The sequence below is a fragment of the Agelaius phoeniceus genome, chromosome 2 (genome assembly GCF_051311805.1).
Source record: "Agelaius phoeniceus isolate bAgePho1 chromosome 2, bAgePho1.hap1, whole genome shotgun sequence".
Taxonomy (NCBI): domain Eukaryota; kingdom Metazoa; phylum Chordata; class Aves; order Passeriformes; family Icteridae; genus Agelaius; species Agelaius phoeniceus.
The window spans coordinates 108,985,489-109,003,965 of NC_135266.1; the positions used below are offsets into that span (position 1 = coordinate 108,985,489).

At 37.1% G+C, this 18,477-nt stretch overlaps 1 protein-coding gene across 9 annotated transcripts in view; it reads right to left on the minus strand.

Annotated features, from left to right (window-relative positions):
• ROBO1 (roundabout guidance receptor 1) overlaps positions 1–18,477 on the minus strand; it is a 687,829-nt gene that overhangs the window by 72,848 nt on the left and 596,504 nt on the right. For all 9 annotated transcript variants that reach the window (XM_077174535.1, XM_077174531.1, XM_077174536.1 and 6 more), the window contains 3 exons: positions 14,100–14,220; positions 10,756–10,894; positions 9,368–9,495 (listed from right to left, as the gene is read on the minus strand). In XM_077174535.1, the coding sequence (XP_077030650.1) occupies positions 9,368–9,495; positions 10,756–10,894; positions 14,100–14,220 (388 nt within the window). The remainder of the gene's footprint in view (positions 1–9,367; positions 9,496–10,755; positions 10,895–14,099; positions 14,221–18,477) is intronic.

Here is an 18,477-nt window from a genome sequence, read left to right on the forward strand (position 1 = left end):
GGGAAAGTGGTCTGAGCAGGAAAAAAGGCACGTGTCACTCCTTGGTGCTGACAGGACAGACACAGCCTTGGAAATGTCAGTGCTTCTGGAGCTGCTGCACATACCAGGGAGAGAGACAGGCCAGGGTAAGGCTTTGGAACACCCCTAAACACAGATGTCATAACACATGCAGACTGGCAGCTCAACATCACCAACTCCAGAATCGATTCTAGAGATGAGCTTCAAGCACCATGAATTCAAAATCAATGATTCTCCTTTCTGCAGCAAGCAGGAATGTGCCTTCTCCCAGCTTTGCAGTGGCAGCAACAAGCCATTTGTTTTGAGAGCTTGTTGTTTCCCCTATTGGCATTAAAATGTCTCAGAGCTTCTTCCTCTCCTTGGTGGTTTAAACTCCACCCCCTGCTGATAAACACCACCAAAAGATCTGTGCATTAACTAAACCTCCTGCTTGGGTGCTATGCTCATTTCAAGAGCAATCAAATGGCATTGACTCCTTATGGATTTCTGGCTATTCTGAGATTTAGTTTAAGCTGAGAGGTGTTTCTTTCCTCAACTCTGATTCAAAACAGCAAAATCTGGCTCTGTTTCAGCTGTGTATCAGTTCAGTTGTGTAATTATATGAAGTCTCATTTTAAGAAGGTAATGAATTTTCCCTTTAAAAAAATCAAGATCAAAGTGCATGATTGTCTGTATGTGTGAGGAACCCACTACAAAAATTTGTGGGTTAAAGGTACTCATATGAGACCTTTTGCTTTGCAACTGATACTAGGAAAAAATTTAGATAGACCAGAATCTGTCCTCCTGCAGGATTCAATGAAGATTTCTATGATAAAAAACCAAAAATGTGGAAAAAGGCTTTACAATGCAGCTTTAAAGGTAGCACTACTCAGGTTAATAGATGTAGTTCACAGTTTAAAATGTGTATAAATCCCGTAGTCGCTGCCTTGAGGTGACAAAGAGAAATCTGAAATTTGGAGGGCAGAAGACAGAGAGGGAGAGAGGGGGATTTAAGATTTTCCAGAAGCTCCTCTCCCAGTCTACCTTCCCCCTTCCTTGCTCTGGATCCTCCTAATCCACACTATAAACCAAACATAATTTAGAGAGCACTCTTATGATGAGTCTAATTCCATCTATTTAAAAACTAGAGTAATGTGGTACACTGTGAAGTCCTGTTTCCCAGGCTTCTCTTTTCAGAGAAGAGAAGTTGTCTTCCCCCATGTTTTAAATGAACTGAGGTAATTTTAGGCACTGCTGCAATCTAAGTAGTCGTGGCTACAAATATTTACACTAGAGCCTTTTAAAAGAGTGAAAAAGGATGAATTTTAAATAAACTGTGCAGAAGTACAAAAAGATTATGATAGATAGATACTATTTGAAGAATTCTTAGGAGCTTCCTACTGCATTTTTTGACTTACAGTTGAAGATAGTAGAACTGAAAAGGAAACTGAGTGGGATTTTTTTCCCCAGCTGTTTATGATAGCACAGAGTACTTCTTGGAAAGGAGAACTTGAAATCCATAGCAACCTTCTTATAACAAGTTAAAGCTATTTGTGAAAAGTGGCCAAGGCCCATGATCAACGGATACCAACACACACTAAAAATGGAAGGACAATAAATCTCTGCAGTGCACTAACTTGTGATCATTAAAAAATGTTGGTTTGGGCATGCAGTACTCAGTGAGGAATACTCTCAAGTGAAATGTATTATTTCAAAAGAAACCTGGATTTCTTCTCCTGGGGATGCCATACCCCCCACATAGATACAACCAAGTCTACACTGACATCCCAACTTATGTTTCAATAATGTTAACAGGAAGCTAACTGTGCCATATTAACAAAATTTAATTATAGGCAGCAAAAATTACAATCTGTAAGAATTCAATGCAAGCCAGGCTATCCACCATGTAACAAGAATTTTTACTGTCACTGAGGCAGAAATGGGAACAAGATGCTTTAGGAAATAATGATGATCTGCAAAAATAAAATAAAACTAAAAAAATCAGGGATACTTAGCCTGGTTTTCATACAGTTCTGTCGAAAGATTACAATGCTATCAAAAGTTGCAGGTAGTCTGAAAGGGCCATCAGACCTTGCTGGTGGACAGCTGGAAAAAAACCAGAACTCTCAGGTGACCCCCTGCTCTGTACTGAGACCCCCAATGTGTGACCTTAACTGTGTCAAAAGAGAGAGCAGCTCTCTAATATGAGGAGGTGCAAGTCCTAAGTGGGCTCTCATAGGCCAGAGAGAGACAAAAAGAGAAGAGAATCCCTGCCAGTCCTGTGTTTAGAGAGCAGGGAACATTTATGAGAACAAAATAAGCAACCTCATCCATCCAGATGAGGACTTTGTTTTTGCTTCTCTGTCCTGTCATCCTATTTATATTCATACTTAGAAGGGTAAAAAAAGTCATCCCAAACTTTGGGAATTAGTGTGTGGTCATAGGACAAGAGAAGCATGCAAACACCTCCTGCAGAAAATGATAATTTATACATAACAATTCAACCTGAACAAAGAATTTTTTTTTTCTTTTACTGGAAGATTCTGATACTGAGCCTACAAGGCAATCAAGTCCACACATAAAGACAGAAAAAATCCTTATTACTAGTTCTTGAGTGTTATGCAGCACCTAGCAACAAAGCATTTTAGTATTCAAACAAAACACAACTCGTAGTAACAAATGGTACTCAAAACAGCCTACCAAAATTATGTTTGAAATATTAATATCAAAATTATGCACTGTTATTCAGCATTTTTAAATTCCTTGAGACCAATTCAGAAATTACTGATGCCAGTAAACTAACAAAAGTAAGTGACTGTACTGCATCACTGTATTACTCACAGGCTATGAACTAGGCAAAAAATAAAGTGTGTATTACCTTTTTACAGATGTTTAACATAATTTAATAAAGCTGATGTTTATTTCAGAATGAATGTATAGCAAAAGTAGTGCTTGCTGAACAACCAATTAAAATTATTATTCCCTGCACTCTGATTTTATTCATTAACCCAAAAATCTTAAAATTATACAACTTGTAGTAAAATTCTACTTTGTCTATTCTAAAGAAAGAATTATTGAAATGTTATCTTTAGAACAGCAGTCACAGTAGTCTGCAGCAGTGAAACCTGATACAAAAACAATTGCTTTTTCCACAGCCATGGGATTTAGGAAATTTCAGGCTCTAGAAAAAAGCCTTCAGGTTTTCTTTACTTTTTTTTTTTTAAATTGAGTGCTGAAGTACACTACACAAACCTACTTCTTCAATTCTCACACTGAGTGATTAAAATGCACAATTTTTGAGAACTATACAGTGAATAAACCCCTTTCAGCAGTAAAAAGCCTCTAGCTTCAACTTATTTCTGTAGTAACATTTCTCCAAATTATTTGGATGCCTGTTTACATGCTTAAAAACATCTGTCTCAAATCCTTGTTTCAAAGTACCCAACTAGAGGAAGGAATCTCAAAAGTTTTTATGCCTTATTCTCCTGTAAAATATTGCTGCCACTGTTGTGAGATTCTATGTAAAAAATCAAACCAAACCAAACCAAGCCAACATCCATTTAGCACTTAAAAACCATGGAAGCAGTTATTCATTAAAATGCTTACAGATTGCTTCTTTTATCCATATTTTAGAAATGCTTCAGGAATCTTAGTGTTCATCAGTTGCATCAGTTAAGACAAGAACCTTCAGGGCTCTAATCTCCTCTTCAGACATTTTTCTCATTTCCTGCTGATTAACTTTTAAGATTTCTATTCTTTCACCAGAAATTGGTGGCAGCCAAACTCCTCAGATCCTTGATAGAAATCTGACGTGCTATCAGAGTTTACTGCAGTCATTAAGGGGGAAATGGGCTCTTTAAGCTATTGAAATCACAGGAGATGGTCTCCTTCATTCATCCTGCCAAAAGTTTACTAATTAAAAAAATCCTGAAGTTCATTGGACAATCATTCCAATTATTCTTCCTTCCTTTTTCAAGGGACTGAAGGCAGAATATTGTATCAAAACAGTTCTTTCAAAGGAAGAAATACTGATTTAAACAGAGAACATGAAGACAAGTTCAGACCTAAATACAATCCTAGTTTTAAAATTCCAGTGGTTAAATTCAGCCCCAAGCCTGTGAAGGGTTCACTACAATGCATAATAATTGCTGTACAGCAATTGCTCAACAGCATTTCTGTAATCCCATAAAATTCTGAATTTTGTCTTTGTTGTTTTAATGCTTAATGCATTTGCATTTACAGCCAACTTGTAATGTGTACCAGCAGCCTGACACAGTGGAAACATTTATGTGGTATCAGACAGATGAAAGAGCAAATCCTATTCCTTTATATTCCGGGTGGTATTTGCAGCCCTTTCCAGAAGCCTTATCAAATAAATGTCTTTCACTGTGTGCCTTGAAGCTACCTTGCACAAAGAGGAGGTGGAAGGAGGAGGAAATTCCAGGCCTGAAGCATGTGCCACCTTTTCAGATAAAAATTCCTTGTCAGTTGACTCTTACAGCAAAATCACAGCCAAGAGTCACTTATCAAAAGTTCCACTCTCTATCTACCTTGCAGACAAGCTCTGTTAACCCTAAAATTAAAGACATCATAATCTAAAAAGGCTTGGTAATCAGAGATTGCCACTGTAAAATATGAACTGGCCACTACAATTTCCATAGGAATTCTTCTTTTTTCCTGCCAAACAGATAAAGCTGAATGTGCTTAGTGCCTTTGAATTGCAAAATTTACATCTTACAGTTCAGTCACTGCTGCAGCAGGTTTAGGTGCAGGTTAGGCAGGGCTCTGTGCTAAGTATTGCACACTCCTCCAGAGCCACTGCTTGAGGAGGGAAAGCTAAGAAGAATTCAAAAGATTCCCGTTCAAGGAAAAGATTCCAATCTTCTGCTGACTGACCACAGTCACCTCCAGCCAGTGTTGTTATTCTCCTGAAGTCCTGAAGCCAACTGAGCCACCTGAGCTGACTCCTGCTGAGTCTCACCCACACTGCCACTGCTGTGATGATGGTTCCTGGCCAGCTGCAGAGCAGGGCTGCCACTGGAGCCCTACCTTACACTGCTGTGTTTCAGAGAGAACAGCTCATTTCACCAGAAATTATAAACTTATTACAAAATTACATGTCAAAAAAGCCAAATTAAGTACCACGAATGGGAGCAAAGCAAATGGAAGTAGGTGAGAAGATGTAAAACCTTTTGTTCTTAGATTTGCTTGAGAGCATTATCATGGTTAAATGAGGGATTTGCAGATTCTTGAAGATGCCCTGCTTCTATTTGCATTAATGGCAAAACTAATTTTCTCTTAGTACTGAAGTATGCATTTTTGGTAATTTTGTGTGTCTTAGGAACATTGTTTTCAATGATATATGTGGTAATGAAATATATAATATTATTTTTCCTGCAGTCCTGCTTTGAGACATAAAACTAAGCAAGTCATGTAATAGAAACCTACACAAAACATGAAATGCATCTTGCATATATATCAAATACAATATAATATAAATACAACAAATATATCCAGCTTGCTTAGTGCCAGAGCAAGAGAGAAGTCCACTGGTTCCAGTGATGCCATTTTTTGGGCAATTTTTTCCTTTTCTGAAGTATATCAGCTACTTGGTGAAATATAATGTGTTGGCAAAATATAATGTATTGTACTCTGGGCTGCTTCCTGGCATTATGTATTGACTGAGGTATTTATTTAATAATTAATCATCTCCTGAATGAAATGCTTCCACATGTATTTAGCAATGTCTCTAGATGCCTTACAGATGCAGTACACATTGCTGCAAAATGAAAACAGAGGGTAGAGAACTCTCCAATTTTAGGTATATGGAAACAACATCAGGATTACATTTCCTTAACTATTTAATTTTCCAAGGAGACAATAAGATAACTTGACAGTTTTAGGGATGGAAATGCTTCTAAGCTGCAGGAGTAAAACACTAAAGGAAGAGTTCAAACTTCACTATGTGAGTACAGAACTCCAAATTTGGTTTATGAATATGGCTGAAGTCACAGTAAGAACATCTGTATGTAGAAAATCCTATGGTGCCCAAAGTTAGGAGTCTTTACAGAGGAAAGTAGTGTTTCCAATAATCAGCATCTGTGACGCCAGTGCCACGAGCAGGATAGAACATAAAAATGGAACTGATGTTCCCTCCCCTCTCTTGTATTTTCTACAGCTAACAGTTTATTACACAGAGAGAGAGGGAGAGTTGAACTATCTGAGCTGACAGTTCCTAGTGCAGGGGCACGGCCTGGGCTGGCTCCCAGCTCAGAGGCAGTGCTGTGGCTGGGGCTATGCAGCATTCCCGAGCATTCCCAAAACAGGGAGCCCTGCAGGGCATGCATCAGGCACCAGGCAGAGGTGAGCAGCAGGAAAGGGTCCTGTGGGATCCAGGGCAGCTCCCTGTGAGACCCAGGATAGCTGCTGACCACCTCCCATCCACACCTCCCCGACAGCTGCATATCTCAATGGCCCTGGTGCCGCACGCTCCACCTTTCAGTGCCCAGATAACCCTGCACAGGAGACAGGCACTGGGCTCAGCCATGGTGTGAGTGGAAATGATGAGTAGAGAAAAAGATAAATCCTTTTCTTAGTGCTGCCAGCCCCGAGGCCCTGAAGAGCACTGCTTGCAGCCCTGCCACATTTCACTCCCTGCCGCAGCCCCTCTGTGCAGACACTTGACTGTAGCCATGATATTTTCTGAAAAATCCTTTCCTTAGGATTTTTTCTCCTGAGAAGCTGAGAGGCCTCAGGAACACAATGTAAACAATGGTTATCTGCTGCTGTGGAAGGCAACAGGTGGATCTGTGATTGGTCTCATGTGGTTGTTTCTAATTAATGGCCAATCACAGTCAGCTGGCTTGGACTCTGTCTGGGACACAAGATTTTTTATGATTCCTTCTTTTTCTATTCTTAGCTAGCCTTCTGATGAAATCCTTCCTTCTATTCTTTTAGTATAGTTTTAAAATAATATATATAATAAAATAATAAATCAAGCCTTCTGGAACATGGAGTCAAATCCTCATCTCTTCCCTCATCCTAAGACCCCTGTGAACACGGTCACACTTGACAGATGGGGACTGTCCCTTTCCTGACATGGACACACGTCTTGGGTCACCACTGACAGCTCTCATGTTCCTCCTCTGGCACAGAGGCTGGCACAGGAATACCACAGCCTGTTGCTGAGATACTGAAGGGGAAAAAACCCAAACCAAAGCTCCACAAATAACCTGAACCCACTAAAACCCACGCCAAGCCCCCTCCTTGCCCTTTGCTGAATTTAACATGCCTGCACAGTGGCAGCTGTAATGTCTGAAGCTGTGATTGGCAGTGCAGCCCTCTGTTTACAAATAGGCAACAAAAATAATTTGGCACTGCAGAACACACATTTACTAAACTCTACAGTCAACAGATCATGTGATGATAACCAAAAGTGCAGAAAAGAGTTGCCAGTTGCATTCCTTGAATCATGCAGAAAAAAACCCCATAAAATCATAAAAAAGCAATGAATCAACCAAAAAATTCAAAGAACTGTGCGTCCACAAACAGTCAATCTTATTTTAGTACTGAAACAAGATCAGTCTACTTTTCTAGATATAGCATAGTCAAAAAGCTGGCCCTTTAGGAAAAAAAAAAAACCAAACACGTTTTAACAAGGGAAGAGGAGAGGAGGGAAAAAGAGGAGAAGGCAGAAAAAGGAGGCAAAATGTGAAAAAATCTGAATGGAAAATCCATTTGCTAGAGGAGTATTTTTTTCCCTCCCATAAAACCTGGTCTCTTGGATACGCTAATAAATGGATTTTGATCGTAATTTATTTCATTACCAACTACAAATTGTCCCTGCACATTACAGTTTCTCACATCAATCCCTCCTATGAAGACATTAGTGCAGACAAATGGCTCAGGAGGTAATCCATTCACACTGGGAAACAAATTATCCCATAACAATATCCTCAGAGCAAAGCTGTCACAGTGTAAATATCTACTGTGTAATACAAACACTTAAAAATTAGGATCTTGATGAATCAGGACTTAGGCTATGATCTTGTTCTTTAAAAATACCAGTTTATTATCAAAAAGATCTCATTCAATTTCTAACATCTACATACTTAAATCATTTTATATCTATTAGCATCATTAATCTAAATGGGATTTCAAGTATGTTTTGGTTTATTATTTTGAATAGGAATATGAAAGTTTAGGGCTACCAAGAGTTTAATTTCAGAAATGTAACTGCTCAACCAGTCATCAAAGCAAATTTTCTTAATAGCAACATTTTACAGGAGTAACAGTTGATTTAAGAGGTGATCTTCAGAACAAATCATTATTTAAGAAATAATTCAGCCTTTTTTCCTTTGGATAAACTGTGCTTACTGCTCACAAGTTTATCCTTTATTCTCCAACACTGAGCATGAGAGCTGGTTATTTTACAAACATAAGGTATGAGTTTTGATGTATAAACATCACGGTGACGAACAAAACAGAACATCTCAAAATTCTTGGTTTTATGAGATTTTCAACGAAAGAATTCAATACTTTCCTAACAGAGGGACACCAAATGTTTCTGGTGGAAAAAGGAGAGCAGGTTCAGGGCAAGACCTTTCCTGTTACAGTAAATGTGTCAAAATAGAGGCCTGTTACCAAATAAAATACTTTTAAGCCTATACTTCCCCAGAACTCCATAATGACTAATTCCCACTGAACAGAGAAAAGGACAGAAGGACCATCAGCGCCCAGAAAAAAGCATCAGGATGACATCATTGCCTGTCTGCTGGCCAGGAAAGGAAGAGAGGGATTATCTGAACAGTGAACATCTGGATTGTGTATATAAAGGCAGTGAAGGATTTTTATACATATTAGTTCACTGAGTTCCACTGAATTTTTATCTTACAAAGAAACAGTAGTGCTACGATACGCTTTCATAAGGAAAAAGCAACAAGAATTCCAGTGGTCTGGGTTAGTGTACTAAAAGATACACAAACAGATTTATCATCCACTGCTTCTCTACTGTATTTAATTGGAAAAACTTGGCAGATACTTGAACTCACAACTCTTTCTTTTGGAGTTAAAACAATGCAGCTCAGTAACACTGTCTTTCTTCTTTCTGTGTTTCAGATATAATGATTGTAAGTGACTTGATTCTGAACTTGAAGAAATGAAATTTAAAACATACTCAGTTCTCCATCCCAGCATTGTAAAGACTGCTTAAAAATCTTACATGTGAAGTGTTTCCATTTCCTCAGAGTACAACTCAAGACATATTTATATTTTCACTTTTTTTTATCTCTAGAGTTGTTGTACCAAGAAAAATCAACTTATTCTAGTACAACTTTATTCAACTTCATTCTTTGCAAAGAAACATTCTTACCTTGAACTGTTAAAGTTGCTGATGCCTCAGCTTTTCCAACCATATTTTCTGCAACACAAGTGTATGATCCCATGTCTCCTGCCATAACTTTCCTGATTTTCAAGGTATGATCATCACGGATTTCATATCTTTAAATATACATAGTAGTTAACAATGAATAACAGAACTTTGCACAATTTATGTAATGGGTAAAAACATGGGGGATTTGCTCTAAAAATATTCTTATTTTTGTATTTCCCACAAGGAGAAAAAAAGTTTAGATACTTATAAATGCAAAATAAAGTTTTAAAATCAAAATATACCCAAGTATTTGAAAACCTTATTCTGATATTATTTGCACACAATTGCAAAGCCCTAATGCAGTACACTTTCGTTGTTAGAATTATTTTAACAAGTAATTATAGCAATATTTATTATTCTCCATCTGAATGACAGGCTTTTTAATATGGTTGAAAAGAAAATATTGTTCCAAAAAAGATTAGAATTGCTTGAAATTAAAGATAAATCACCATTCATTCTTGTTTTTTCTTTTTTTCCTGGAGGACAATGTGGCCTTTTACCAATTTCTTTCCTTTCATCACCTTTCTCTCTTTTATATATAATGCAGTCAATGTGTTTCTATTTATGGTAAGTAGATTTTTCTCCTAAAAATGATAGTTTTTATTAAAGCTATAGACTACATTACCAAGAAGCTGTATTTAAAAAGTGGCCAACTTATAAATCCAACCCTGTTAAAGTGTTTCTTCTTTCAGTCCATTCTCTGAAAGTTTTTTAAACTGATAATTAGAATTTCAAAGTAAATAAATAAGTATTTAATCTATCTCTATATCAATCCATCACAGGATGTGTTTATTTTTAATAGTGTGTGTTATTTTTTGGCCTGAATAACAGCAATAACAAAAAAGAAGTTAATTGGAAACCTAGCAACAAAAACATGTATAACCAAGGCAGCTTTCTACATTGCCAGACTACATTTTACATCAATTGCAATTCCAATATGTACCTTTTGATGTTCTAATCTCTTTTGCTATTTGTTATACATTCTCCAAAACTTTTAGTAATCACAAAAGACTCTTCAGCTGAAGAATTAATCTTTATCTGATACTACTAGCTGCATTTGGTTGTTTTATATTATATTTTATATTATTTTTATGTTATATTTATATGTTTTATATTTGTCAGGTGTTGTCACAACAAAAACTTGCAAAAAGACCGTTCCTAAGTTTCAACATAACTTGTAAATTCAACTAGAGCTAATTAGAAATGTTCAATTGGATCAAGCCAGGCCTTTTGTATTCAAGACAAAGAAATACTAGCTGTCAATCACTGAATGGCCCCATCATACACCAAACTAGATGTTATAAAAAGGGTGACTGCAAGTACTGTACCTTGCTTTTGGCAGCTCTCCATCATCTTTCCTCCATCTCACTGTAGGGACTGGGTCACCTCTTGCCTCACACTTGAACTCTGCGCTGTCATCCACAGTCACTGCCAAATTGCTGGGTCTCTTCACAAAAGATGGTCTCTCTAAAGGGACAGGAAATCAAGGGTTAATCCAGCAGTTCTGTGTCCAGATTGCACAGGATCTCTGTGAGGCTGCTCGCAGGTGTCAGCAGCAGCAAGCACTTCATGCAATAATTTCCAATGCTGCATTTGAAAGGCAACTTTTTCTTTCACCAGTACACATGAAGTAAAACAAGCCAAAAAAACCCCAGAATGTCCTCCCTGTAGTTTTTGTTCATCAAAACTGCTGCCTATCCCTGACTTAAATTGCAGGACATAGATGACCCAAGTCCTGGCTCACCAGAGTCAGATTAATTGCTGCACACCTATGCTCAGACTTTCTGGAACAAAAAGGTGACCTCAGTACAGGCTGTGTTGTTTTGGTAAACCCTGTGAATTTCAGTAAAGGTATTGATACACTTTTCCACCTGTAACAGGATTCAAAGCTGTAGGTTGCTGGGCCATTCATACTTTCATAATTCCACATCAGGCTGCACTGCAGTGAGGTTTGCACACTCCCAAGGATAAAAGTGGTTTTAATAATTTCTGGAATATTCCAGGAATGACCCATCTAGAAGAGCAGCACCAGATGACAACAGCATGTCCATAAAAGAACTGGGAAGGTTTAACAGGAGAGTGTTTGGCAGGTTCCTTTGCCTAAGGCAGATGAACTTTTTGTCTATAAACCTGTGAAAGCTCTGAGGGAGTTGAGAAGGCAGTTGCATGTTTTGACTTGTATGTACTAAAGATATAAATATCATCCCCCTGGAACTGCAACAGTCTGAGGCCATTGGCACCATCAGGAAGTGTGAATACCCAAAAATACACCACAAATTTCTCACAGGAGTACAAAACAACCAGACAGAAGGATAAAGAGAAAATCCCATGCTCTTCGTGTCTCACATTTGTGTCTGAGAAAAGCAGTTCTAAATATTACTCTGGATTTGCAGACACAGAGATTCAATATTACAAAAACTTAATGGTTCAAAAAGGAAATGTGACCTGAACAAAACCTTATTAAAAAAAAAAATCTTCCTTTTGTTCTAGAGGATGTCCAGACCAGCTGGACACTTGTGTTGTAGAAAAATTAACTTTTCTGGCAATGGTAGGAAAAAATGTTAAATGAAATAGCAAGTCGATCTTTAAGCTGTCAGTTCTAGCCTGAGTTCATATACAAGAAGTGAGAAACAAAACAGAGATCTACACACATAAAGCTGGTTGTGAATTAAAAAGACACAGATATAGACAACCCCCTACACTGGCCCCGTTCGAGTAGATTCCGAAAAAAACAAACCTGAATGTAAGAAAAGAACATCCAGATTAAATCTCAGAGTAGGAATAGTTTGGGGAAGAATATTTAACTGAACTATGGCAAGAGAAAAAAGACTGATCTGGTAAGACCAAGAGTGCTGCCCACAAGAGGCACATTGTTCTCCAGATCAGTTTCCTGAAGGAAGAGTAATGGACTTCCAGGAGTTTTTGTCTGCCCATTTATAACACTCCTACTCAAATGCAGAAACGGATAAGGGAAATCAACACTGATTTAAGAATCTCTCTTTGTCACATGATTATTTGGTACATACAAGGAAAGCTTAGCAAGGATCACTTTGAAACTTTCTAGTATTACAGTTTCTGGCACACCATCCTCCCTCTGATCTAAAGCAGAGACCTAGAAGCAAAAGTTCAACTTCTAAATAACCAAACCTCATAAATAGAAGATTAATGTAGAAAAATTTAATATATGAAGTCAGCGTGTTACTTGTGCTTTTTCACGCATATCCAAGTCTGAGTTGAAAGAATAGGGTGTTTTAAAGATTTCTAGACACAGGCTGGTAAGAAATTCAAACCTTTACTGACTCATTTGAAAACAAAACCTTGCTAGTTTCCCCAGGCTGAAAATCTGAAATATGTCTGAAAGGAACAAGAGATGAAGAAAAAGCCAGACAGAGCTCTGCCTGCAATGCACCCCTCTCACAGTTTTTTAGCAAGAGAAGTAATTTTTCACCCTAAGTTATCAAACAGTCCAGCCCATGATTCCCTGGCTGGCAGCAGACTAGTGATGAGCTATTACATGGTACAGTTAAATAGGAGCCTGGTGCCAGGACTTGACTCATGTAATTACAATTTACTCTCAAGTTTAGATTTTTCTTGGAAGTTCTGAAAGTCTATTTGACAATAAACTTCCTCCACTAGTGCTTCAAAAGTGTTTATACAAAACCAAAATAAACTAGTACAAGTTCCTCAGCTTCTAAAGAGTTACACACCATTTTTTTCCTGGACATTCAGTTTGAACAATTTTAAGATGGCAAAATACCTTGTTTTATTTCAGAAACCCCTGCTTCACGTGAAACTCTGAACAGGTCTTCAAGTTGCCTGAGTCCTAGCTCAACCATGTAGGGAAGACAGATAAAAGTGCCCAAGACAGACAAGACAGCTCTTAAACATGAATTTAACAAAAATAAAACCACCAACAAATAACTAGTACTGCAGCAGCATTGTGATGGAAACCAGTGTGCTGTGAACCAGGGCTTGGATGGTCTCATCCTGCAAAGATACAACACCTATTTTTGATTTTTTTTTTCAGAATCAATCAAGCTATCTCAAGCATCCTCTACTTTAAAGTAAAATTAGACATATTTTGAAGAAGAAGCACCTAAATTCTCCTGTGCTGAGGGAATACTGAGACTGCACTTGGACTTACAGCTTCCCTCCTGATGTTGCAACAAAACATGCAATTTTCAGCTAAGCTCAGCTACCTTAAATGAAAACATATTTTTTGATGTTCAGACTATCACTAGCATCACTTGAACAAGCAGATCTGTTGTAGTTTTACAACACTCAGCACACGTTCCTATAAATGAAAGGAAAATTATTCTAAACAGAAATTTAGAATAAGTCTGATTCTCTCCAGTAAGAAGGAAATATAAGCCTCTGATTCTTAAACTTGGTTATTTTTGTTTTGCTGTTATTTCACAATACTCATCCAGTCATGGACACTGGAATTATCTTCAGTTTGAGAATTAAATACAAAAGCATCTTCTAATAGGAATAAATTGTCCAAGGTGGGCTGCAGAGCCGTTACCTTCCTTCTATTTACTAGATCACAACCATGAGAAAAACATTTTCAGCACTGAAAGGGAAATGGATCAGAATAATGTTCAGAGAAAGACTTACTAGGAAAAACAAAAGATGGACATTTTCATCAATGGAGTCTAAAAGGAATTCTTACCTAAAACAGTGAGCTCTGCAACTTCACTTTCACGTTCTCCAACCATATTTGTTCCAACACAAATGTATTTCCCAGCATCATTCTTTCTTGTGTATGTGATCATGAGCTTTCCTCCTCTGATCTAGGACAAATCAAGGATAATAACAAAAGTTCAGTATGAATTATCAATTTAATAACAATAGCTTAGAAAATATTTTGTTACAGATAATAAAACAGAACAAGACATCTCTGGTTTTCCATATCACATTAAAAAAAAGTGGAAAAAAATTACTATTAGTCTAATTTCTCTCTCTTATGCAAAAAGCTTGTGTTTTAGTTTTACATCAGTATTTTAAAATCTCTGAGATTTGGAGACTTGTTAGTTTTTTCTTCATTCTGTGTAATGTATTGCTGGCTGCACACCAGCCTGTTTAATGCTTGTTAGCCAGAAGGACTACAATTCCTTCCCATGTACTGATACAATCAGGTGGAGAGTAGAAATTAGCACGAGACATAAATCTCATTTTCACATCAAGTGCTGCAATTACTTTTTCTTGACAAGAAATATGTGCATGCTATCCTGCTGCTGGTCGTCCTCATTATTATTCATGAATTTTGTGTTTGTTTCGCTTTTCATTTCTTAAGGAAGTGAAGAAAATTCTTTATTCTTTAATTCTTCACCTTAAATAAAGTAAGTTTAAACGCTGACAAGCAGATGAGCGGAAGCAATTATATTCTTTGAATTCAGCTTTTGGGAGATAACAGAATTCCAATAACCCCCAAATCAGAAAACACACCTTTGTGATTCCAAATCTTATTATATTATATAAAAATGTACATTAAATGCATATGAAAATACCTGATCTTTCTTTAAAAGGATTTATTCCCCCATTCTATCGACCAAACGGTTGAACAAGTTGCAAAGTTCACCAAAATGCAGCAAAATTTGTATAGGCAACTGCATGTGTACCATTCTTACTTTGATATACAAAGAAAGTTCCTTAATTACAAAAGATACATTCTGAAGTGCACATATGCTTACAAGCCCTATCACTTTGGAAAACCATTGCAGTTCAAGCCACGGGTGGAAGTAGACAATAAATAAAAGCCACATATGAAGCTACATGAAAGGCTCTAATGTGGTCAGTGACAAGGAGGAGAGTGTTCTCAATATGAGGTATTTAGCTCCAGTTGCCTGCAGCTAGAAATCTATCCCTGGAAATTTGACATCTCGAGCAGTGTTGGGCTCTGATTGTCATTGTAGGATGTACAGGCACAAAGATGACAGTCAGTTATTGAGATAAATGGACACGCACGTGGAGCGTAGACAGTGTTGCATACAAATTTCATTCTGTTGCCTTTGGCACTCATTGCTTGAGAGCACAAGAGAAATGTCCTTTATCATTCAGAAAGCTGGTAATGCTGAAATTTCAGTGGAGATTTGAGGCATGAGGAATGAAAAAATAAAGGTGACCTGCAAACACACATTTTTCAAGAATCGATAAGCAGTTTTAGATTGCTGACTGCCTGAACTGGTGAGCAGGGGAAGAGGATGTAAACTATAACAAGAAGTCTGTCTGTACTTATTTCTCTTTTACATGTCCCTAAATCACAGAAAGCAATGATTTTCCAAATAATGTATGCAAAGGACTAAAAAAAAAAATCCAATTTTTGAATGACTTTCACTTGCATTTTGGGGTATTTGTATATTCAGATACATATGCAGAAATATACAACTTATATATATAAATACTGACCACACTGGATAACACAAAGAAAAGTATTTATACATCACAAGAATTTGCCAACTCATCTGATGATTTCAAACACATGTAAACTGAAATCAGTGATTTTTGTGTATGTCTTCAAAGTCTAAATCCTAGTGACATTCAGTAGCATTTGTGCTCCTCTGTTATTTTATCACTTAAGAAAATCCCATTCAAATCCACCACAATTTGACACAACTGCATATCTTGCACAAACTGTAACCTTAAGCAAGAACAATCCTAGGAATTTCTTGTAGGAATCGCTACAAGATTCTCTTCAAAGTGTAGATGGAGAGAAGCATTAAAGCAGAAACATATGAAAAACTAAAAAGTCATTGAAAGCTGCTTTTCTTGCAAGTTGAGATTTAAATAAAGAAGGAGACACAGAGGAAACATTCCCTCATGGACGTTGAGGACGTTGAGGCATGATGTGACATGCATGCTGAAGGAGGCTGTGCTCACAACATGGAATTCTGAATGCAAGCGTGCAAAGGGGTTTCTTTTGTTAGGTTGGTTGATTTCCTTAAAACATGAGAAGGGTTCAGAACTTTAGCTACAATGACGGCTATTCCATGTGGAATTGTGATAAATTACACAGCTACAATAAAATGTCCCACCACTGAATGTGGAATTACACGTGTCTGTAACTGGAGCAGTCACAGATGGCTAGAAGGAAGTGAACTTCCCCTGGTGGGCAACTACCAAAATTCTTCATTGCATTTTAAAAAATTAGGTACCCACCATCTCAATAAGACTGGACAATCTCTTCAGTTTAATATGACATTGCAAAAGAAAACTGCAGCTATGAACAATTTATGTTGGCTATGTACAGTATTTCTTCTCAACAGACAATCCCAGAAGTACCTATGGACCACAGACTTTAAGTAAAGAAGTACACAATGGAAGATATGCATGCCAAAATTTGGTAGGAATACATAAAGAATCACTACTGTATTTGTCTTACTAAGTTCATATCCAGTATTTAGAGCTGAAAACAGTCAAATCACCTTTGGAGACAGTACATGAAATCTTGCAAATTACCACTATTCATAATCTGTGTATGCTTAAAAGCTAATGAAGGCATTTTAATTTGAGTGCTCTGGCTCTTCTCATATTTTTGCCCTTGTCCCAAAGTACACCAGCTGGACTTTATAGCAGCAAATGATATAATTTGCAAAAGTCACAGGCAGCGAGTGTACCATTATATCCCAAACTGCCTGAAGAGTTGTGACCATGCTGAATACCAAGAGAAGTCCCTTTTTCCTAGTAAACAAATACAGAAACCAGTTCTATTCCACTACTCTAGTAGATATGGTTGTGTCGTGGGAAAAGAACAGCTTTGCTAACTGCCAAAGCTAAAAGTCTGATTCTGGAAGTAAGTGTCATGTTTCATTTATACCAAAATGAAGCCAAGGCACTTTTTGACTTTTCATGCCTCTTCAGTATTTTGTTCTGTGCCTACCAGCAAATCTATCAAGGATTTACAAGTAGGATAATACAAGAATAGCACTAAATTCTAATAAGAGAAAAAGCCTGTGATCAGCATTTCACAGATGATCTTAAGCTACCTGTAAGATGTATGAATTACTGTATATATGCTAAGAAAATATATGACGGCATGGTGAGTTACAAAGACTTTTTGAAAGCTATTTTCTATTACCTGCCTGCCTGACCGTATTTTGCTCCTCATCAGTAAATTGCTCATTCAAGCAAGTCCACTTCATTTATTTCTTTAAACAATAGTTGGAGATGTTCATACAGAAAACTCTAGGCACCCACAGAGTTAACTATGTCCAGAATTGTAAATTATGACCACCCAGCAGCAAAAAATCATATACAAATAATGAATCAGCTCAGTCAGCCAATAAATCAAATCCATAAAAACTTACCCAAGGGTTCTACAACATACCACCAAGAATTCGGTATAGCTGTACACACATATATTCTAATTCTGAGACCATATTTTATATACCTATGTGTGTTGTGTATATGTGTGTAAATTTCTGCATGTATAAATCCATACCCATCTGTCTGTGTTATGAAATATTTTTATATATGTGGGTGATTCACTTACTTTTCACAGAAATGTGGTATGAAATATGAGACAGAATGAAGCCATAAGAGAAATGCTTGGGGAGTCCAAATATAAATGAGTAACATTTTCTTTTAACTTTCAGTTTCTAGTTTATTTCTATTTAATAAATAAAATCTGCTCTGTTGCAAAATAATTCGAAAGCAAACAAATTAACAGGAAAAGCAAATTTAGACTGCAGAGTGAAACACTGACTTCTTTTTGTATAGTCAGTGTTTCTGCACATGTGATATCACAAATTCAATATATTTCAGTCTTCTACATTACAGTGTACACAACAACCCATTTTCTTTCATTTTCTAAATTGAAAGTAGTGGGCATGTAATATTAAACTGCCAGACAGTGCCTTTGCTTTAAAAGTGTCCTATCTAATTATGAATAACAATACAACAGTCAAAGTACAAGGTGAGTCCAGGCAATTGTAATTAATAGTGCCACCAATCCAAGTAAAATGGAGCTTTTATTTCTTAGCTAAGAAACAGAATTTGTTCATTTCCTTCTGTCTGGTCTAGCATCCTAAAATATCCATATCACAACTCCC